Genomic DNA, 23143 nt, shown 5'->3' with positions numbered 1-23143 from the left:
AATCTGACCCCCTACTTTTTTACTATATTTTATGATTAAACCTTTAGAAATGAGTTGTGATATGCGTTAATCCGATGTTGGGGAGGGTCGGTGAAGGCCTAGAGTCTCCTGATTTTTTCTTTCAAATGTATATTGGAGGAGAAGCAAAGTACCTTCCCCTCCTTAACGCCATTTCTTAATACTAGCATGATATACAATGTACGTGATATGGTTTTTTTTGCTTGCATCCCATTGAGTATATATTATTGAGGAGCATAAATTCATATATATATATATATATATATATATATATATATATATATATATATATATATATATATATATATATATATATATATATATATAATCCGTTTTTTTTCTTGGATTTTTTGTTTTTTTTTTCTAACAGGTTTTGTTCCGAAAATGACATGATATGTTTCTGACAACGATATAACTGTATGGAATGGATGTTATCGAAAACTATTTAAAGGACAAGTTTGTGGCCCCATACTTCTAGCTTAAAATTTGTGCCCGCTTTCAACCTGCCTCCACCCCAGCGCTAGCTTTTACATGTATTAGTTTCTGGATATACCATTCCATTGAAACAAAAAACGTATTGTATTATTTTTTTTAAACAAGGAAAGAATTAGAAAAAGCACGGCATACGAAGAGTCCAATAACGTTCAATATGGAGATGCCATCATTAACTGTAATTACTGCTTCTTTTTCAATATCATGTAATATCTTTTTCCCTCTTTTAGGTTCATTTATCCTTATTTATTACATGAATATTAATACCCTCGCTTCGAAGGAAATGGGGGTGTATACCTTGTACCCTGCGAATCTCTCTGTTGTGTGTGCGGGGTGAGTGTTTGTGTCTGTCTGTCCGAAACATTTTTTTTCGTTGCAGTTTTCTCTGCAACAACTCATCGCAGATGCTTGAAATTTTAATACACTCTTTGGTTCGGCATGCTATACAGTGATATTTATTTTGGTTCTAATTTTGTCCGTCTGTCTGTGCGGGTGGGGTATCACTAGAGAGCACTGGCTCATAGATTTCTTGTTTCCCCTGTAATTTGTGTACTTACAATTATTTCTGTAGAATTATATTATCTCTATTTTAGGGAAAAAACGAAGAATGTAGCTAAATAACGTTAACTATGAAACATTATATATATTGTTTGTATCAGGATCGCTATATGAAAAACACTGATAGAGTCTAACAAAACAAATATAGTTTACCAAAGTTAACTATAGTTTAATGCAGTATCAAATTTTTTCCTATAGTAAATCAAAGTATTTTTTATATATATATGATTGTGATATTTTATGTTCTTAAATTTATATGTGCACATTTTTATATTTTAAGGAACTACAGGGGTGATCAAAAAGTTCGTGAACTGTCTCGTTATTTACAAAACCACAGTTCAGATCAAAATGAAATTTGGCACACATTTAGTCATAAACATGTTCTATAAATAGCAGATATTTGCTCCACGTTTGGACGTCACAATATAAAAATGACTCAATATGTAGATGACGTGACAAAAAACGGTTGACTCAGTCGTACTTGAGCAACGAACGGCTTTAAAGTTTAACGTTTATCTAAGAAATTCCTTTTCAGTAGCATGTAATAATTTGTACACGATTTATGAAGACAAAAAGACATGGCAGAAGTTCAAACATTAATTGGATTGATTGTTTTAGTGAAGGAAGAGAGGTGGTTAAAATGATGTTTGTTCTGGTGCCCAGTGAAAGCAAGCTTGGGAAGAGATGCGTCCTTAGTTGAGCAATCTGTAACGAAAGATCGCCAAATTACAGTTAGAAAAATAGTTGAATATCATAACAATAATATAATTATTGAATCCCTAAATATTGTTTACCTTAGATTTTAAACATATCATATATGATAAAAAGAAGGAGCCCATACTTTATTTACGATGGATAAACGACGCACCCCAATACAAAAGAGTCAGGTTGTGATGGTCACTATGCTCATTCTGGGAAAAGATATCCTAATCCACCAATCCTATTTGTGACAAATGGGTTATTCTTGTTCTAAAAAAACAACTTGCATTGTAAGAAATATAAGACTCGGAAAAATCTTTTAATTTCTGTGAACAGAACGCTACGGAGCATGTCACGTGAACGCCTTGATCACGTGATTCGCGCATGGGCACAACGATGGCAGATGTGCATTCAAATCGGAGAGGACCACTTTAAAAAATAATTAATATACATCGAAATCTGATTTTATTTCTTTTATGGAAGTAATTCAATTAGTTTGCGAACTTTTTGATTACCCCTCGTATTTCTTGTTCATTAACATATCATCCCAAAATTTTACATTACTGATATCAATTTAAGAAAGTTTCAGATTTGAAATCTCAAAAAAGTTCCAAACAATTGTTCATAGTTAATCAAAGTATCAAAGTATTTACTATAGATAATAATAGTAAACTATAGTTACATGGAACTATAGTTTACTACAGTAAATTTTTGTTAGGAGTGTGATAGAAATACTGGCAATATACTCCCCTTCCTTGATCATTATATAACCAGTTAAATTTTGGTTATAAGTTATAAAAGTAATTCCTGGACTATATCCGTTGTTCTAGCGTAAACGGGGAAGAAGGAATGTTGGCGGGTAATAATGTAGCGGCGCTGTGCATGGGGCCGTAATACAATCTAAACGAGAAAGGTGCCGTATTCCTTATGGTCTTCCAATATAAAGTCCAAGAAATGGTAAATCAGGTTTCCGAATTTATTATAGACGATGGTGAATAACAATCAACATGAATTTCAACAACAGTTTAACGAGTCAAAACTAGGTCTTAACCGAGTTGGATGTGGCCGGTAGAGCATCGGGCCTCCAAACTGAAGAAAGTATAATGAACATCGCTTTGTGTAATATTGAGAGTAAACAATAATTCAAGTCTGACACTAACTGAGTTAATTGATAAACAGATGTACATCTTTGTTGGAATGGACATGAAAGAATTTACAAAATAATTATATAAACAAAATCATTGTTACGGGATTAACAGGTCCTAAGGCATTTACACCTAATGGGTATCAATTCTTTTGACAGAGTCACTGAGTGTCAATTGGGATGTCTTAATCCTGCTTCAAAGGAAATGAGATAAATAAGACACAATTAATTAGAAATAAACACATAGTTAAAACAGATAAAGAATTTCACAGATAAATGTTCAAATTTAGTATAACATATTAAAAAGTTATTTATTTCAAAAATGTTAATTTTGCTCGGTGATAATTATATAGATACATGTATAATCTACATCATCATACACACATGCATTATGTAATTCCTTATAAGTAGGATTTTTTATGTAAGAAAAAAAGATTTTTGTTTACTTTTATCCAAAAAACTCTTATATTTTTTAAACCTCGTATCACACAGCAAGATCGCTTAATTTGTGTATAGGAAAGACATGGCCAGATTTTTTTTTTATAGGCTAGCAAATTTAAAGAGTGGGTTACATCCTCGTTACCCATCCCCTCAAAACTTACCACTATAAATACGCGGACACGAATCACGTGCTTGATTCGAACACAATATGTGGTACAATATTTTTTGGCACAGTTCTATGTAGTCTTGCAAACGCAACTTCAATTGTACTAATATATATTGCTAATCATACTTAGAGAAAAAATAATATGTAAATTAGGCAGATAAGCTTTTTCATAATGCAACATTCGGTTTTTTCTATTGGTAAAAATTATTACATATAACTAGAAAGGGGAAATACGTACTACTGTGTATAAACATATGTGTCAATTCTTGGTATACCAAACACCTCTTTTATTAATTTATTAATTTTTTATGTAAAAAGCCTCATTTTATTTATAGGCTTTGTTGACACTAGCAAACGACAAAAGACATTGGTAAAGATTTTGAGCTAACCATTTTTGTGTCTCTGAGATAGAATATCAGAGGAATTTTGTTTTAGTCCTGTCTGTTATTTTTACACAAATTTAATCTTCCTTATATTTTTATTAGAAGTTTTTTTTTTTACCAGAAAATCAAAGATATATATGAGATCTAATTTTCTTAACAATTGTCCATTTTTTTCACGCAGATTTATTTGGGTAGGAATCGAAAACATTAATCTTTCTTGTAACTTCTGAAGAAAAAAACGCTTGAGACTTAATTTTCATTCTTTTTTTACATTATTTACCCAGAGTAAAATTTAAAGAGGATCATTACAATTATACACAGACACCATGCATTTTTATTCATATATAAGTTTCTCTCTCTGACACTAGCTAAGTAAATATTTTTTTTTTAATGACGACTCTGGAAACTTTTTATATATGAAATTTGATAAAACAAATCTAAGAACACGTGGTTTTTTGCTCTTATAGTCATCGAACAGCATAATAGCCTAGTTGTTTGTTTTCCTTTAATGGTATAAAACGTCTTGTATTATTGATGTACATGTAAGGTATAGTGTAACCTTTTGTTACTTAAACTTTAAAACATTTAGGCTGCGTGATTTTACCTCTACGTACTTGGCTAACAAGAATATTCCTACCAAAACCAGTTGTTTTTTTTTTTGTTTTGTTTTTTTTTTTTTTTTTTGTATAAAAAAAAACGGGGTCATTATTCCACGGGGTCATTTTTCTACAACCCACACGGAGGAAAATGACCCCCATGCCATAAATTCTACGAAAAAGGGGGTCATTTTTCTACGTAGAATATTGACCTGGGGGTCAAATTTCTACGTAGAAAAATGACCCCCGGTCAATATTCTACGGGGGTCACTTTTCGTCGTTACACTGGCCTCATTACGGGAGGGAACGTTCAGGTACCTCTCTGTATATCCTGTGTCATACAGCTGCCAGTTAACAACAGGTGCTCCATCTAACCCTCCCTGTCACAAAACATAGACAATAATGAATCCCTCTTAAAAGACAACAACAGGTGCCCCAGCTATCCCTACCTGTCACAAAACAGTAAATAATGAATCCCTCTCAATAGTTTACAACAGGTGCCCAAGCTATCCCTACCTGTCAAACAGTAGACAATAATGAATCCCTCTCATGGGGTCAATCCTGTCTTCCTAACTGAAGTGCATTAGGTCATATGTAGACTTCAATGTAGGTGTCAGACAAAAGTACAGTGAAGCCTCATTATTCGTGATGCTTCTACATCCAGACAAAATTTGTGGGCAATAATGTGTATTTATATATACCAACTATGTTTCAGTAATCCGGATGCTAAGGAATACAAGTGTCCAGATTAATGAAGCACAAATTAGAAATGTGGGACGCAAACTTTAAGCCCCCCCCCCCCCCCACAAGATCTTCTCCCATCAATCACAACAACAGCGTAACCACTATAAGCAAGTGCATGGTGCCGCAAAAACCTAAACATAGATAGAAAAAAATCAAAGATAAAAGCAAAATCAAAAACAAAAAATTGGTTTATACCTTAAACATAGTGATCAATCAGTATTCTCCAATAAAAAGAAGTGCCCCCTTCCCCTTTCCAACTTCCTTCCTCCTCTAAGATAAAATTTTGTACAACATAGTTAAATAAATGTCAAACAAGATTATGGCATGTCAAACGTTGCAATATTCCATCTTTTCTATTTGTATTGTATAATTTTCCATTTGTATTGTATATTTCTCCATTTGTATTGTATATTTTTCATTTGTATTGTATAATTTTCCATTTGCATTGTATAATTTTTCATTTGTATTGTATAATTTTCCATTCGTATTGTATATTTCTCCATTTGTATTCTATATTTTCCATTTGTATTGTATAATTTTCCATTTGCATTGTATAATTTTTCATTTGTATTGTATAATTTTCCATTTGTATTGTATAATTTTTTATTTGCATTGTATATTTTCGATTTGTATTGTATAATTTTTTATTTGTATTCTATATTTTCCATTTGTATTGTATAATTTTTATTTGTATTCTATATTTTCCATTTGTATTGTATAATTTTTTATTTGTATTGTATAATGTTTTATTTATATTCTATATTTTCCATTTGTATTGTATAATTTTTTATTTGTATTGTATCCGAGGGATTGTTTATTTTGGTTTGTTACGAAGGATTTCATTGGTTTAATCTAATCATATATCGAATTAGGTAATGCCCGAGGTGCTCCGGGAAGTTTACATGTGTTATCCAGGCAAGGAGCTTTTTTTCGCAGAAAAAAAGTAAGTTTAATTAATGGCCTGTAGGGATATTAAAACAAAGAAAAAACATTTAGTTTTACCAAGTTATTTAATATATGATTCACGCACAAGTGTTTTAATTTAATGTCCTTTGGCTGTTTAGGTTTTATTTGGAGTTTCACTCTTGTGGCACAGACACTTGTTTCAGTAATAATTTTTTTAGCCCAAAATATAATTATTATACTATGAGTTAAAAGAATTATTAGTGAAACAAGTGCACGTGTCCTGTGGTTACATGTACGCGATAATGTAACTTTATTATTACTCTAAATTAAACACATAGTTGGCAAATTTATCGGTCATATATTTTGATTTGAGGAGTTATGGACTAAATCGTTTCATTGATAACATTTAATAGATATCCTTTCAAAACTTTGAAGCCTCTCACTGTATTGTAACCCTTTGTTTTGTGACCTGCCCCTATTCCAGTATGTCCTTGCTTGTCATTGTAATTATAAACATATATACGCATATAATAGCATAATTTCAATGCAAATAGAAAAAGATGACACTTTGGCGCATGCAAACATGTTTTAGCTGACATTTAATTAATATTTTCTCATAGATGATGGTCATTAACAGCTAGCAATTATAAAAATGAGCAACAAATAACAATGGAATATCAAAGAAAATTTTTTTTAAATGGTAAATTTTTCACTTTATTTGTCGAAACATGGGCATTTTTTTCTCCACATATCCAACCATCTTTATGGTCTCTTAAGGAACCTATGGAAAAACTTGTCAATTTTATAACCCTAACCCTTTTAACATGGTGAAATATTTGAAATCACAACATGCACAATGGTCACTTTATTGTTCAGTTGATACTTTTCAGATTAGGGATGGCTGACAGAGATATTTGTGAAATGGAAGGAGATTTCATAGCATTCTTCAATAGCCTTTTGGTCAGGAGTTGTTCGAGTTTTTTGAGGAGAAAGACAGATTTACTCATGATGACATTGAATTTGGCCAGGAAAGAGTAAGAGGAGCAATTAATACCCTATCATTCATTGAATCACATCCATCCTTTAGAAACCAGGCATCACCAGATTTACATCAATCTGTGGAAATTCTTCTGGATCATTTTAGTTATGTAAGAAAAATTATCCAAGACATTCAATCTCCTCAATGCAGTGTCCCAGCTATTGTGAATGGTGCAGGGGAGGTCTTGCATACAGGACATGTAGGCAGACCTACAGCATTTATAAATGTAGAGCAAGTGATTTATTTATTGAACCATGGGTTTAAATATACGGAAGTCGCCAGGATCTTTCTAATTCATAGAACCACATTGTGGAGGAGATTGAAAAATGAAGTGGATTTTCAAAGATACACAGAAATTGGGGATGAAGAATTGTCAACAATAATAAAGAACATAAAAGACCAGCATCCTCATAGTGGGGTTTCTTTAGTGATTGGACATTTACGGTCAAATGGCATAACTGTACAACACAGAAGGGTTCGAAGAGTTTTGAGAGCACTTGATCCTGTTAATTCAGCATTACGGTGGGGTCTGATGACCTATAGGAGGGCATACAGTGTTCCTGGACCAAATGCACTATGGCATATCGATGGGCACCACAAACTCATAAGGTGGAAAATGGTTACCCATGGTGGTATAGATGGATTTAGTCGACTTATTGTTTATTTAAAGTGTTCCAACAATAACCTTGCTGAAACTGTGTTAAATCTGTTTATGGAAGCTGTTGAAACATTTTCTTTACCCTCAAGAATCAGATGGGATAAAGGTTCCGAGAATGTTGAGGTTGCCAGGTATATGGAGCAAACCAGAGGAAGAAATCGTGGCAGCTTTATTGCAGGAAGGTCCATACACAATTCTCGAATAGAGAGATTATGGAGAGATGTGTTTTACTCTGTAATTCAAACATATTACTCTTTGTTTTATTATCTTGAAAGCATAAGTGAACTAGATATGGAAAATCACATAGATATGCTTTGTCTTCACTATATATTCATTCCAAGAATTAATGTGGCATTGACAGAGTTCAAAAATGCATACAACTGCCATAGCATGCGGACTGAGCACCACTGGAGTCCATATAAAATGTGGATCAATGGAATGATCAACCGTAATCGGCAAAACTCTGTTGGTAATTGTGTTTTTGAGTTGAATGAAGACATTCCTATATCAGATATCGAGACCTTTGGAATAGACCCCCAAGAAGCACCAGACCATGAATCATATGACGAGGAACTGCATGATAATCAAGAAACATTTCAAATGCCTGGTTTGCCAACACAATTGGATTTGATCTTTGAAAGGCTAACATCATCAGTAAACCCTCTAGATTTAAGTGAAAATCTTGGGATAGACTTATTCAGAGCAGCAAAGCAAAATTTATACTCTCTTTTAAACCAAGATGAATTGTAAAAATTGATTACTATCTCATTAATATGTTTGAATATTCTGACCGTGGATTACACTTGCTTGTCAAGCTTACACTTTTAGAAATAAAACTTTGAACACAACTTTAGCTCCCTTGCTAATATATTCTAGTTTGCTTTGTCCATTCTGATGGGATTTGCACCCATATAAAAACTTGGCCAATTGCAATTTCAATCATCCTATCAGGATGTTCAGTTTTACTTTTAAAATACACCACCTTTTAAGGGATTACCAATTGTCCTGGTACTAGTTTATACAGATATAAATATGTACCTAAGAGTACACAATCTATTGCTGGTACTAAAATCATTTACCCAAATATACATGTTCAGGTCAACTGCACCTTGCAGCATTTTGCATATTTCTGTAGAAAAAGTTGACATCTTGCTTCATAGTAAATGCATGATGAAAACCTACTTCAGTTATAAAGATACAAGCTTAGATGAAAATAAGGTTACTCTAAGCTCCTCCAAAATATTGTAGAGAAGCATAAAATTGTCAAGTGAACAAGTTTTAAATGCCTTTAATGTACTAAAAGTCTTCATAAACTGTACAAGAATGTCACAAAAATAACTAGAAAAACTTCCATAGGACATGAATGCCTCATCCAAAGAACATTTCTTAGTATTGCAACAGTGCATAAAAAAATGTACCTTTCTTTTTTAGTCCGAGATTGATTCATCCCATATAACAGCTGCATTAAGTCTCACTGTTTCAAGTTAATTATGTCATTTAGCAAATTTATACATATTTAAGTATGTATGGTAAAAACTCTCGGAGATGTATTGATGTATGGAGTCTTCTCAAGAACTTAATAACCTTTAATACTAAAGAACAAAATGAGGGTAATCTTTATTTTTTATAAACTATATATATTGGGTTTAAGTTTTGTGTTCTTGCATTTTATTGGTTTGTCAAATTCCCTCTAAATACGAGGGGTTATCAAAAAGTTCGTGGACTAGCGTCATAAAATTAAAACCGCTTTAGGTACATCAATGAATTTTTACACATTTAGTTAGCATCATCTTTTCTATCTATAGAATAAACCATAAATCATAATTTTTATTTTTTAATAAATTGTTAGTGTTTTTGTAAGCAAAGGTATGTCCAGGCGGCGCAACCTCTAATATGACGTTTTTTTCTACCTGAGTATAACTGAGAAAAACTCTTTAGATATGAGTATTTGTCATCCAAAAATCTCGTTAATTCAGGCATGTGGTACGACACATTTGTTCAGTAAAATTTGCAATTTTTACCCCATTCTGTAATTTCTATGAAATTTTATCGTAAATTTTATATGGAGTGTCCAAACAATTATGGGCTTGAAAATAACGTCAAAAAGGGGTAGGGGTTTCTTTTTCAAACACTCTATAGAGTTTCGCTCCTGGAAAAACTGGTATTGACCTAAGGAATGTTTAAACTGGCTACAGAAAAATAAAATGCATCCAGAGTACTTGTTTTTAATGCCCAAAAAGATTCAGAGAGATGACATATGCACAGTTAGTGTCGATTTGTAGTCAGGGTTTCAAAAGTCAGTCACGTCGAAAAGTGACATTGATCATGTGTGGTAGAAATTGAACTCCAACAAGCTAAGTATTCTGGCATAATCAGGTGAGGATCTTTCCCCATATAAAGATCCATTTACAATATTATATGCATTGAAAACAGCTGCTCAAGACATTGTAAATTCATATAAATAAGACGGGTTTAAGTCCTTACTTAACTCCAGGTAATCTCATCAAGATAATTGTATGAGGTAGAGAGAGCGGACATTAAGAAACAATGACGTTAAGCGGACGTCATGACACTAAACGGCGACAGCGCCGGGTGATCACATAAAGTCTTTTTAATTTTAGAATAATTTGGCAAATTATCACCGTATCAAGCTAAAATTTTCAACATTTCTTAAACTTTTGTTGTTTTATGTTCCGCTTAAATTTTGTAAGCAAAGACTACATATTATTAATTTTATCGCGTCAGTCCACGAACTTTTTGATAACCCCTCGTATTCTAGGTTATTCTGGTCACTCTTTGTCAAGATATTTTGCACTCTGCACTTATATGCGGGAGCTTGCCTATTCCCTGAGAATGGTATGTTATTGTTTTTATGATCTATTGTTTATTTACAAAAAGTATGTAATGTCTATGAAGATATTATAAGCTTAAATAGTAATATATATATATATATATATATATATATATATATATATATATATATATATATATATATATATATATATATATATATATATATATTTATGTTGTTAAGTATTTTAATTGTATGCACAAAATATAATTCAAAGGTGGTATTGGATTACGTATAATGAATGTAAGAGTTATCTCCCTTTATGCAGTATCGTGTATAACATTGGATTGTGCACTTTAATGATTTTATGATATTCTCAATATTGATGTTATATATTTCAGGGCAATATTATTTAACTATACAATAAACAGAAAGAACCCTAACTGGTGTTTTAATTCATTCAACATCAAATGCAGAAACCCTGTTACACTGCCACCAATATGCATCAGTGCATGAGTTTTGACGAAAATATGAGTTTTTTCCTAATCTCTATAAAACCAGAATTAATATGAAGTCAAGGTCATAGGGAAGGTCAAGGTCAGAAAATTAAGTCACAGTTAGATTGTATCAGTATGAATTCTGATAAAAATATCTTAGTTATTTTACCTAAACACAAAATAATGAATAGTAAGGTCAAGGTCAGAAAATTTCCACAGTTCAATAATTTTCATCTATATGCATCAGTGTACGGATTGTCAAAGTATCTTAAAGAGTTTCATTGGAACTTGAGCTAAATGCAAAGGGTGACAAAGATGCAGATGAAAGATGGACACTACAAACACTATATACCCCAGCCATATTCAAGGTGGGACAAAAAAAATTATGTGCCACTGATGTTCATCAATTTGGAACAAATTAATCTCTATGCAAATTAAAATCTAGAAGCTTAGAAAAAATATCTATATCAAGTTCTATGCTTCAAATTGACTTTGCAAGTGAAATGAAAAAACACTACAATGTATTAAGCATAGTTGTAAACCATGTAGTTGATATTGTAATATAATGCCAAACAATTGACATGTCTATTATACAATGCTTCTTAAAATAGGGTAAACATATCAAACGCAGATGATCATTCAAAATATCACAATTTTTTGTTTCTGTAAAAATACAAGTACAAATGAACTTCTTTTATGTTTATATTTATCTAAATAATTGTGTTCATGCTAACAACAAATTACAGCATACTGGTATTTTCTATCTGTATAAGAAAAAATGATTGGAGGGCATTCACATAGAAGACATTTTCTACAAAGCTTAAATTATGTAACAAAGACTTCTTTAAAAAAAAAAAAAAACAACAGTAACTTCATTGAAATAAGTGACAATTTGAGCAAAGGTGCATTTCAAAACATTTTTTTTTCCCAAATGCTCCATTGAAAAGATGAACACTAACAATAAAAAAAATGTTTGCATCTGTAAGTTGGACTTGGTAATTTAAGAAAGTTGTTCAAATTAAAAACATTGTTGCAAGTATAACATTCTGCAGTTTGTTCTCAATACAAATTTAAAATTGCTGTATGTGCTACCTTTGTTGAAACTGCTAATTTTTAATTTTGGTATGTAAAAGTTATTCTGCTGATGCTAACAGAACAGCTTATGTGTACATTCACTTCATTGTATAAATTTACAAGGCCTATCTTCCATGTGTATAACTATTCCTGGACTGTAGTGTATAATGTGCATCCAAGACTTTCTGAACATTTATATTTTCTCAAATCCCATTGACTCTTTCAACGACATTAACATCATGTCTCTAAATGTGTTTGGATCACTAACACCTCGTGGTAAGTAAAATTCTAAGGAACAGGTAGAGGCATGTGGTAATCTTTTCACACCGATCTCACTAGCATAGAATATAATATCTATGCATTTTGGGAACCCAGTGGGTGGGACCTGATCCGCTCCTGTGATGAAAGAGAGGAGTTCTTCCAGTGTGGCTTGAATATTTCCATCTACAAAAGATTGCAGGGTAAAATGAATGTGTGTACAAAGACAACCACACTCTTAATTCACTTAAAATGATATCCTAATGATATCTCATGAAATACATCTCCAAAAAGTTGAAAAGTTCAAGTTGAACAAGATGTGTTTGTGAAACACTGATGCCCCCGTATGGCAGCTTATGGCGAAGGTTAAAGTAAAGTTTCTCAAAAGCAAGTCAAAATCCAGGCCAAAAGATGAAAAATGTTGGTGCCCAAAGAAAGGTCTTGTCTCGAGGAATATACCTGTGAAATATGAAAGCCCTAGCTGCAACTGCTCAAAAGTTATGGCAAAGGTTAAAGCTTTTTAAAAGTAAGTAAAACGTCATAGTAAAGGTCAAAGTTGTTGGTGTCCTAAGGAAGGTCTTGTCACAAGGATTACATATGTGAAGTATGAAAGCCCTAACACACCATTCCAAAGTTATGGCCAAGGTTAAAGTTTTTCAAAAGTAGGTCAAACTCCAATGTCAAGGTCAAAGGGTCAAAGTGGTTGGTATCCAAAGGAAAGAGATGTCACAAGAATTACATATGTGAAGTTTGAAAGCCCTAGCACCAACTATGCAAAAGTTAAGGCCAAGGTTACAGTTTTTCAAAAGAAAGTCAAACTCCTAGGTTAAGGTCAAAAGGTCAAAGTGGTTGGTGTCCAAAGGAAGGACTTGTCACAAGGATTACATATGTGAAGTATGAAAGCCCTAGCTCCAACCGTTCAAAGCTATGGCCAAGGTTAAAGTTTTTCAAAAGTAGGTCAAACTCCTAGGTCAAGGTCAAAGAGGTTAATATCCAGAGGAAGGTCTTGTCATAAGGAATACACATGTGAAGTTTGAAACCCCAAGCACCAACTGTTCAAAAGTTATGGCCAAGGTTAAAGTCTCATAAAATTTTGTTAAAGTGGGTCAAACTCCAAGGTCAAGGTCAAAAGGTCAAATATGAAGGTCTTGTCACAAGGAATACACATGTGAAATATGAAAGTCATAGCTCCAACCAATCAAAAGTTATGGGCAAGGTTAAAGTTGACAACAGACAGACAGACAAACAGACTGACAGGACAAAAACAATATACCCCCAGGATATTTCGATCCGGAGGCATAAAAAGTTTCTCACCACTAACATCCTGCAAGAATAACTCCCAGGAATATACTGTGTCTTCCTCTTGTGATCTTTTGTTTGATCCCTCGTCAGAAAAATTTATCTTGAGGAGGGACTCAAATTTTTCCTTGGTTAACGGTAAACATTGGTGACAAAACAGAGATCTAAACTGTGTAGAGTTTGCTGCAACTAGCTTCCAAAATCCTGCTACATCATCCATTCCTGTTTTACATTGGTTTATTGCAGCTGAAGTTCTAAAATACATTTCGATTTATCAGTAAAGCAGGAATAATGGTGCTTGTGCACATGTATTTTTGAGATAATCCCCTTGAGAACATATTTGGCCATATTTCAAAATAGACCCAGGGACCATTGAACATATCATTTACAAGGAACCAGAAATTATGTGGTTTGAATGGGATCTCATTAGTTTACTAAATATTTGATCACTTCTGAAAGGACAAGACCAGGAATGGAGTTATTTTTATCTGCAATTTTATCACCTACAATGCCTTTCTACTCCTAAATGGGAACTAATGCACCAAGTTTGACTTTTATCAAGAAAAGGTTTCTGAAAATATTTTATTAAGGGTCAAGATCTTCCCATGTCCAAGTTGACCTTAACTTTTGACCTGGTGACCCTAAACCAATGGAAGTCATTATAACCATGCACCAAGTTCACCCAGGAACAGAGAAGAAGGGGAAGGGAGGGGGGCATAATTTGAATAAACTTGAATGTATACTATATACTACCTGAGGATGCTCCATATAAACATGACAAATCATGACTTTGCTGTTCTTGAAAAGATTTTTAAATTTTTATATTCTTTTTAAATTTTATATTCTTAATTTTTGATTGCCCCATCCTACCCCAGGGATCATGATTTGAATAAATTTGAATCTACACTATAAAAAGGCTTTCACATGTTTCGTCTTTTCTGGACCAGTGTTATTGAGAAGAAGATTTTATAAAGATGCCATTAAATTTTCACTAATTATTATTAATTATCTCTCCTTGAAAGAAAACATTGCCCTTCATTGAACAAACTAAAATCTACTTCACCCAGGAATGCTCTGTGGCAAGTTTGGTTGAAATTGGCTAAGTGGTTCTTGAGAAGAGGTGAAAAACTAAAAGTTTACAGAAAGACAGATGGACATTCAGGACATTCTGACATTGGACACTCTCCAATCAGAAAAGCTCACTTGAGCAAGGCTATGTTGAGCTAATAATCAATTCCCTGCATTATATTTAAACTATAAAATAAAAAATGAGTTCTGTTTTCAAAAAGAAAATTAGCTTTATGTAGTAGTGGATCAAAAAATTAAAAGTTCAGCAAATTATCTATTAATACATGTACAAAAAATAAAATTGGGGGAAAGAAAATACTTTTTCTGTTCAAATTCCACCATGCTAGCTTGGATGGCCCTCTCCAATTCTTCATCTTCACTATCCACAATGTCTATGTAATCCTGAGAACTGAAAAAGTATGATGTCATGTACTTATCGTATTTTTCAATTTTTTCTCAAAAATATTAAATATTCCAGCAAGCATTTTTACATTAATAATTTAGTACATGTACATACATGCATATATAGCTCCTTGACAGTTTAAATACTGGATTTACAATAAGAAATTGGATACAGATAGTTGCACGTGTTTTCTATTCCTTATTTAGGTCACCAATGTCGTGCAACTGTAAAGCCAACTATTGTGCCCCTGTGTGCATTCATTATAAATCAACTCAGTTACTTACCTAGCATAATGAGATGAGGGATTTGAGGGTCTGTGCTATAAATAAATTTGACAAAACATTTTATTAAAAATAAAATATTAAACAGTATATTATTTAAATAAGAAGAGTTACAGCACTCAAATTGCAACATTCCTTGGCATAAACAATGTGAATATACAACTAGATGTGTCATGGCAACCAAAATGCACTCCTCACAGACAGAGTATAACTCTATGATTCAGAGGAACAATGAAACTACTTGAAACCCTTTTACATATTGTAAATCAAGGATGCTCTTACAGAAATGACAATCATAAACTGCCCCACGAGTATTTTAATTGGCTCTTTGATGTTTCAGGCTCCTAAAATGCTTTCAATTTAATATAGAATGAGGCCCATGGTCCACGACACTCACCTGAGTCACCTTGGCCATGTTATCAGAAGACTTATGAAATTATTTTCCAATCAGAAGTAAATCCTACACCCTAAGATTATGATTTGAACAAACTTTAAAGAATCTACTTTTTATCAGGAATCTTTCATACAAGTTTCTTCTTTTCTTGCCCAGTGGTTTATGAGAAGAAAATTTTAAACATTTTTCCTACATATTTCTACATAACTTGGTTGTCTATTGTGGCCCACCCAAAGGTTCTGTGACAAGTTTGGATAAATTTGACCCAGTAGTACTTGAGCAGTAGAGAATACAAAAGGTTAACAGACAGACTACAGACGACAGCTGATCAGAAAAAGTCACTTGAACCTAGGGATCAGGTGAGCTAAAAACAGTTGCAGTTGATAACCTTGAGCGAGAGACTTCTGCAACGGAACTGCACAGTTGGTCTGCAAATGTAGCTCCTACCTGTTAAAGAAGAGAATGAATGTCAAATATTTATATTTAAAAGCATATTGGTCATGATAAACCTTAAAATATCAAGTGTAGTTTGAAAGTTAGCTTTTATTATTATATTATGGTGCATTATTATACTAAATATAAGTAAAACTGTTTTGTGTGATGTTACTATAATATAACTCTTGCAGAGATAGTGAGCTGTGTCCTCCAATGGAATCAATGATTGTGTCCTACTCATACTCCTTAAATTAAAACAAAATTAAAAATCTACACAGTACATATTTATATATATATATACATATACATGTATAAGGTCAAGAAATACATGTCATTAGACACTAAAATAAAATACAAAGATTTCACTACAGGATTTGAAAGTTAATACTTTTGTACCTTTATCTGATGATGATTGGAACCAACAAGTGAAAAACAGGGGTGGAACTGACATAATTAGTTAAGTAGACACTTAGAGGGGTAATATAGAAATATATGGTTCTTGAAAAAAAAAAGGACCCCATATATTTCTGTATTACCCCTCTAAGTGTCTACTTAACGAATTTCAAGATTTTTCAAAGATTTTTTAATAAAGTTCATTTTCTCTGAGTTAAGCAAACTGTTCCGTAACAATTGTTTACATTGTGACGTCGTTTAAGGAGGTTCGATCCTGCAATCAAAAGTAATGAGAATTTTTTATCAAGTATATTTTTAGAATTTATACACATAGCTTAGTTAAAGATCAAAACCAAAAAAGGGGGTAAATGCACTTCTTTTGGTGCTACAGAGCATTTAGTTTGACCTTTTTGCACTGTAAATATGTCTTTCACATAAATCAATTTTTAAAAGTTTTCCTCCAATATTTTTTTAATTCAAATAGATTATGGTAACAAACACAATCTTATTTCATCTTGAATAGACACATTAAAATTTGTGACAACGAAAAAAATTTCAAATTACTCCGCATGTTCAATTATTTGACCTTTTTGCACTCAAAAAATTTCATTTTTTGCCATTAAAAATTTAATACAAGCAAAAATATCATTTGAAAGTAATGACATTTTACTGAATTTAAGAAGAATGTTTAAAAGTATCTTATATATTCAGAAAATAAAATAAAAAGTGGGGGTCTGTGATGTTAATTTTTAGGTATAACTAAAATAATGCTAATTTTAAGCTTAAAATAGGGATATTTTTTTCTTGATTTTCACAATATATTTGCTATATTTATCAAATATGATGATAGAATTCATGACAGTTTATTTATTATATAATTTAAGACCAGTATAAAACAGTTCACTGCACAAAATAACTCTGTGTGCAGACTGCATGTAAAAATAGGAACCCAAAGTTCACATCCTTTAAATACTTCGAAAGATAAAAAAATGATCATTTTCTTCTAAAAAAACCTTCCGCCACAAAATATAGTTCCTCACTTAATGCTTTTGGTATGGAATTTACTCCTGGAGTTTTAACTGAATATAGTTTAATTGGCATTGTAGAATCCAAAATTATTGTAAGAATTAAAACTTTAAGCAGAATTTTTGAAATATAGGTTAAGATATAAATCTGCTCAAAAGCTCAGGAGTGAACCTCGTTAATGCTTATGTGATGTCCGTTATTAGGCTCCTTGTGTTCAAATGAGGATGCTTCCGTATAAATGTGACCAATCAGGGCTTAGCTGTTCCTGAGAAGAAGATTTTTTAAGATTTTTCCTATATATCTCTATGTAAAACTTTGATCGTCCATTGTGGCCCCACCCTACCCCTGGGGGTCATGATTTTAACAAACTTGAGTCTACACTACCTGATGATGTTTCCATATAGGTTTCATCTTACCTGGTCCAGTGGTTCTTCAGGAGAAGATTTTTAAAAGATACCATTAATTTTTCACTAATTCTTAATTATCTCCCCTTGGAAGAAGGCGTGGCCCTTCATTTGAACAAACTTGAATCATCTTTACCCAAGGATAGTTTGTGGCAAGTTTGGTGGAAATTAGCCCCGTGGTTCTTGAGAAGAAGTTGAAAGAGTGAAAAGTTTATGCACAACGCACGCCCGCACGCCGACGGACGAAAACAGTGCATACTATAGTGTTTAGTCTTACCTTGTCAGTGGACATTCCAGCTGCCTTGGAATCACAATCTTGAGATGGACAGCTCTTTTGTTCCTAAAGATGATAGACTATTTTTTTAAACACAGTTGACAGTGTATCAATTGTGACTGAACATGTATATTGCATTTGTTGTTTTAATTAAATACTCTATGGTTCCCTACCTAGTAACAGATCAATAAAAATTACAAATCTTCAGTATCATCTTCTACATGAACTAATATGAACATATAATATTCCATCTAACATGTTCCAACCTTCAATAAAGGTATACAGATACTCTTGCATTATTCTGGTTGGTCGTGAAACACATAAAAACTTATCCAGCATTTTTATGTGCAGGTTTGACACAGATTCTTTGGATCATTCATTAAATACTCAAGTAACAGTTAATTATCTCCTAAAAAAAATGATATCATATTTTTTCATATACCGGGTATTTCATAATACTGAAACAGGACAGTTACTATACTACCTATTGCCATAAATTTAATTTTACCATACTTACAGAATCTTCTTGCTTTTCATCCAAATCATGCATACTGGTATCCTATACATATGATAGGACTATTTTAATATGTCACATTTATGATTAATACAAGTAAATCTGAAGTAGCACAATAAATTAATCTTTTTTAAATAGAAGACTTGCATAAATTTCTTCAATCAACATATTTTGCATATATATTGTACTCCACTGATAAGAGACCAACTCCTACATGTCCTACAGATATGCATTCCATATTTTACCACCTAAGCTCTCTCTCTCTCTCTCTCTCTCTTACACATTAAACCTAGAAGGTGTCGTGATTGAAGTGCAACACTTCAAAACATTCACATTGTATACATTTACAACATTCCATTTACCATGTTATGGATTTAAAGCATGCTCTGGATGCAGTGTGTATATATATATATATATATATATATATATATATATATATATATATATATATATATATATATATATATATATATATATATATATATATATATATATATATATATCAGGCAATAGCTATTCACACAATGGTCATGTAAATAGACTTTTCCTTTGTGCACAATGGTCATGTATATATCATCGGCCATCTTTAGCAGTTTAGAAAGAATTCAGCACAATTGCAATGAAAGTTGTTAAAGTTCTGGGGCTATATACAACAGTTAATTTGTGACCAAACAGTTACTTGTTGAATGAAATAACAAAGAAGACCAGTTCTAGTTAACATGATAATTGTTTGTTATAATTCAGCACCATGTGAAGTAATCATTACTTGTCCATGTCTCACCACACACAAAGTGGTGTACTGTTAATCGAACAATGGATATATGTTTTTTTACTTAAAAGTGATCAAAAAGCAACAATGTTCAAACTATCTTTGTCTTGGATTGCTTTTTTAAAACTCCCTAGTAAAAATATTTATAGTCATATACTTGCTATTTTTTGTCTATTTTACATAGAAAGCAAAATTGTGAAAAGTTGCATTGAAATAGCTAAATAAAACTACCTCAAGTAGCTAAATAAAGCTACGGTAGGTAATTCATGCTACGTAGCTGATTGCACCAGATCTGATATAACGTTACACTTAGCCCTCTTTTTAAAGAAAACACATTATCATGATTATCATTGGGAAATTTTAAATTGATTCTCGTAAACGGTATTTTTTTTATAACTGTAAAAAAGAATGATTCCCCTTTAGCGAGATACTTCAGTTTTCTATTTTTTTTAATGCCCTGCTAAAAATGTCATGTGCTGACCACGCACTCACCAGCTCACTTAATGACTTATCTCCCGGTATAGAAAAAAATGATTCGATTTCCAGGCAACAACGGTTAGGCATAAGTCTCTATCTATTTTATAACTGTGCCATTATCGTTTCTCAAATTTCTGTTCACTTACAGTGTCTTATTTCGTACTTCTTTAGTTCTTATGAAGCTTGATTCCCTCGTGGCTATGTTTCAACTACTAAACTAGTCCCCTATTCATCCGGAACATCTCGCGCGTTTTCAAGATGGTATGGGTTAAAATTGACCAATGAAATCCTTCGTAACGAAACAAATAAACAATCTCTTGAATACAAAATTATACAATACAAATGGAAAATATAGAATACAAATGAAAAATTATACAATACAAATGAATTTTTTTTTACAATATAAATAAAAAAATTTACAATGCAAATGAAAAATTGTACAATACAAATGGAAAATATAGAATACAAATAAAAAATTACACAGTACAAATGGAAAATATAGAATACAAATGAAAAATTATACAATACAAATGATTTTTTTACAATATAAATGATAAATTTTACAATGCAAATGAAAAATTATACAATACAAATGGAAAATATAGAATACAAATGAAAAATTATACAATACAAATGGAAAATATACAATACAAATGGAGAAATATACAATACAAATGGAGAAATATACAATACAAATGGAAAATTATACAATACAAATAGAAAAGATGGAATATTGCAACGTTTGACATGCCATACAAGATCTGTTATTAACATTGCTACGAATCAAATAAAACAAGTTAAAATTCTTTTAAAATAATGTATCATGGGGAAAAATGCAAAAGACTATGAATTTATCAATTCATCTAATTTTTTTTCTCTTTTATCTAGATTAAAATTAATTTTTTAAACAAAACAAAACAAATGAAATATATCATGTGATCTAAGACCATGTGGTTTACACAAAATATTTTTCACATCTTTAAATTATCATTTAAAGGATTATCATACTTCAAATTTAAAATCAAATTCATTTAAGAAATAAACAACAATGTTAAAAAGTTCTCTGGGAAATGAACTTGGTTGGTCACGTGATCAAATCCTGTGAAGCCCGAAGGGCTTCTCAGAAGATTTGATCACGTACCAACCAAGTTCATTTCCCAGTGAACTTTTTAGCATTGTTGTTTATTACTTTTATTTACATTTGAGACGAATATTCTGAAAAGATTGTTGGGGTCTGCATTTATTACACGAACGGCCCGCCGTATTGCTATGTTGTGACGCGCAATGACCTCGAAGCTGTTTGGTCTTGAGAGTTCGCCTCGCTCCAACATTTGAATACTTACATATTGATGTTCAGCAATCCAGTTCAGGAAATATCTGTTCATAATGAAAAATCCATGATCGCTACTGAGAATAATCTTACTATTAGTGTATGAGTTCTTAATATATGAAGTCAAAAGCAGTGGTATCGTCTTCAGTTTACATACCTTCAAAGGAATTTCGGGTTAAAAAGGTAAGCGTGATTTTAGGCTAATTAAAAACATTCCTCATACCGAAGAAAGAACTAAATGATCATTTGTTGAACGAAGAAAAACATATATGTTTCAATTATTTTATCTTTTTCATCGCTTCAACGGCTTAGAAGTTCCGAAACCAGTGTCACCGTAACAGAAATATGTAGACAAGATATCATCTCGCTGTGTGATTCGGTCACGCCATGACCTCTGACCCCCTAATAAGTTCATACAGAATTGAACATATTTTCTCTTCAATAGGTTCATCTAAGAAAAATATTTGCAAATGTAAATAAATGAAAGTAAGCACTGATCTTTATGACCCTGTCAAGTGGGTGTGTTCCCGTTTTGCACCCATTTGATAATTAGGTATAGAACAATAGGTGTGAAATATGTTTTGATAGCAAATATAGTCTGATCTCCATCTATGATTTACCTGGAATTACCTGTATTTTAACAATGCATTATAAGATATATTTAAAAGAATAAATTTTGAAAATTTAACTTGTCCAACGCAACTGAAGATGAAGTTGATAATTTAGATAAATATCCTTCTTGCAGTTCACCCCCTTATATTATTATTATTTAATTTTGTAATTGTTTTATTATTACATAAAGAGAGAATGAATTAGTAAATGAATTCAGTCTTAATTAATCTTTTAAAAAATTTACTTAAAAACTTCAAAAGATTTCTTTTTTATAAAATAACAGAAATAAATAAAAATATCAGATGCAAAATGAATATTTTTTCTTCCTATTTCTCCAAATTCACAACTATGAGATAGACTATAGCAAGTAAGTAATTATCTTACCTGGACAAATTCCCGTTTTGCACACATTTTTTCAATACCTGAAATCAAATGTGTGCAAAACGGGAACAGTGATTGACCTTTTAAACTTATACCTGACATTATAACTGACCTTTTGACCTCTACTGACCTAATCCCTTTAAAGATGTTGTTGAACTCGAGGGCCTCCATACACCCTCAGGACTTTGGGGTACTTCTTACCCCCTCCTCACCGCGTTGGTGGAAGAACAAGCCATAGTATACAAATCCCGAGTCACTCTGAAGAGTTCTGGAACATGATTATCTGGGAATGCTACAAAAAAAGGTACGGAATTAGTCCATTAAAGAAATCTTTTCAAAATGTCCCCAACTCTAAAATCATGTATTTTCATTGGATCAAAATTTCAAGGTTTGAGAAAAAATATTGATTTTAATGGGATTTGTTTTCATGGTTTTAGAGGTGTTGCTTTGTTATTTATTTCAAATTTTGCTTTTCGTAGAGGACATAAAATCCTTGGTATCGTCATACAATGAAAACAACAAAACCTGAACCCAAGAAAATTTTAAAATTATTAATTTATTTAAAAATGGCATATATTTAGTTTAAGATTTTCAAAATTGTATACACATATTTAAACAC

At 32.0% G+C, this 23143-nt stretch overlaps 1 protein-coding gene and 1 long non-coding RNA gene across 2 annotated transcripts; both read right to left on the bottom strand.

Moving 5' to 3' along the window:
- Positions 1-12112: 12112 nt before the first annotated feature.
- LOC133180090 (uncharacterized) lies at positions 12113-15585 on the bottom strand. Its single transcript, XM_061314674.1, has 4 exons — positions 15519-15585; positions 15151-15240; positions 13779-14017; positions 12113-12650 (listed from the first exon to the last, which is right to left on the bottom strand). Exons 2-4 carry the CDS (start codon positions 15171-15173, stop codon positions 12400-12402), a joined length of 513 nt encoding a protein of 170 aa, XP_061170658.1. The 5' UTR covers positions 15174-15240; positions 15519-15585; the 3' UTR covers positions 12113-12399.
- Positions 15586-16552: 967 nt separating this feature from the next.
- On the bottom strand, positions 16553-19000 carry LOC133179838 (uncharacterized). Its single transcript, XR_009720198.1, has 3 exons — positions 18959-19000; positions 18445-18507; positions 16553-16589 (listed from the first exon to the last, which is right to left on the bottom strand). It is a non-coding gene; the product is annotated as an uncharacterized LOC133179838 (long non-coding RNA).
- Between the last annotated feature and the right edge of the window lie 4143 nt (positions 19001-23143).

The sequence above is a fragment of the Saccostrea echinata genome, unplaced genomic scaffold (genome assembly GCF_033153115.1).
Source record: "Saccostrea echinata isolate AGI-Se365-2 ecotype Australia unplaced genomic scaffold, CSIRO_AGI_Sech_v1 ptg000005l, whole genome shotgun sequence".
Classification (NCBI taxonomy): domain Eukaryota; kingdom Metazoa; phylum Mollusca; class Bivalvia; order Ostreida; family Ostreidae; genus Saccostrea; species Saccostrea echinata.
The sequence above is the reverse complement of the archived record's forward strand: the minus strand, read 5'-3'. Positions and strand labels throughout refer to the sequence as shown.

Bases quoted from the DNA above. Each gene is read 5' to 3' on its own strand.
- LOC133180090 (XM_061314674.1), bottom strand. From the start codon at position 15,173: ATGGTGGAATTTGAACAGAAAAA. The intron at 14,018-15,150 runs GTATTTTCTTTC...AATGTATTTTAG, and splicing joins GTGGAATTTGAACAGAAAAA to AACTTCAGCTGCAATAAACC. The intron at 12,651-13,778 runs GTGAGAAACTTT...AATCTTTTGTAG, and splicing joins ATTCTTGCAGGATGTTAGTG to ATGGAAATATTCAAGCCACA.